At 50.2% G+C, this 1,236-nt stretch overlaps 1 protein-coding gene across 1 annotated transcript in view; it reads left to right on the top strand.

The window, feature by feature from the left end:
• The first annotated feature begins 234 nt into the window (after positions 1 to 234).
• Positions 235 to 1,236, top strand: part of disp1 (dispatched homolog 1 (Drosophila)) — a 24,936-nt gene continuing 23,934 nt past the window's right edge. The window contains exon 1 of the mRNA XM_070926006.1: positions 235 to 902. Coding sequence (XP_070782107.1) covers positions 235 to 902 — 668 coding nt within the window. The remainder of the gene's footprint in view (positions 903 to 1,236) is intronic.

The following is a 1,236-nucleotide window of genomic DNA, read 5'->3' as shown; positions in this document are numbered from 1 at the left end:
GCTTTATGAATCTACAAGTGATGGAATCTCATTTATAAATCATTGTGTCAAAAGATGGAATAAACAGTCACTGCTGGAAAATGTCAAGCTCACAATGATATATGAAGAATATTAACTGCCTCTTTACATGTTGTGCTCCTAAACAGAGCCTGAACTTCTTTCTCTTTCTTTCTGTTTTCTTCTTCTCCCACAGAGGAGTGACAGTGTCCTTGCCAGGCCAGCTGGGAGAGGACCATGGCCCAGAGCGATGCAAGTGGCGACCCTCTGGCCCTCAGCAACGGAGGGCACCATCCTCTCAGCGCCAATGGAAATGCCCCTTCAAACACGAGCACACCAGTAAGCAACGGCCAGGACCCTCTCACAGCTGCCTCTGGTGGCGACTGCCCTACTGCAGATGGAGACGAAGATGTTATAGTGACGGATGCAGAGTCTAAAGTTCAGCTGAAGCAGCAGAGCTCGCACGTCGTCCAGAGAACAAACAGGCCGAGCCAAAATGGTGGCGTGGTCAAACAGAACGGCTCCCTGAGGAACCTTCCCCCGTCCTCCCCCGCCGTCATAGACTCCCAGAGGCTGGCCAAACGCCACCTTCCCTCCACTCTCTCCCCGTCCTCTTCCTCCCCTCCTCTCCAGCCCCCGCCGCTCTGCTGCCAACACTGTCACTTCCACTCCACCCTGTGCTGTCCCTGTGGACAGCAGGAGTGCCCGCTCTTTCAGAATCCGGGAACAGGCCCAGGGCCCGGCTCCGTTCCCCACCCTGGGACCACTTCATCCTGCCCGTGCTGCCTCTCTGCCTGCGCATACTCCCATCCCCATCCTCCTCATCCATCCTCCCCTCTCTGTCTCCATCACCACCATCACCAGCGCTGGCAGGAGCACCTCCAGAACCAGACACCTGGAATCAGGTACGTGGGAGGGAAGGGTTTTTCCTTAAATTAGATCTTGGTTTATTCAAAAGCATTACTCAGTATCTGTTTGGATTAGCATTCTGCTATTTCCCTGATGTGAAATGTACAACTAATTCGGCTGAGTGATATTTTGTGTGTTATGTATTGTAGGAAAGGTTTTTTTTGTCTGCAGGTCCATAAGTATGTTTTTTGTTTCTTTGCAAGTATTTAACTTCTACATACTTGTGTCTGTTCCACAGAGTGTATATTTGTCTGCACCAAGTGTACAAATATGTTATGATCGTGTATCACCTTGTATGTGTGTGATAATTGTGTATTTATTGACCCCTAA

The sequence above is a fragment of the Enoplosus armatus genome, chromosome 19, assembly GCF_043641665.1.
Source record: "Enoplosus armatus isolate fEnoArm2 chromosome 19, fEnoArm2.hap1, whole genome shotgun sequence".
Classification (NCBI taxonomy): domain Eukaryota; kingdom Metazoa; phylum Chordata; class Actinopteri; order Centrarchiformes; family Enoplosidae; genus Enoplosus; species Enoplosus armatus.
This window is presented reverse-complemented; position numbering and strand designations above follow the sequence as displayed.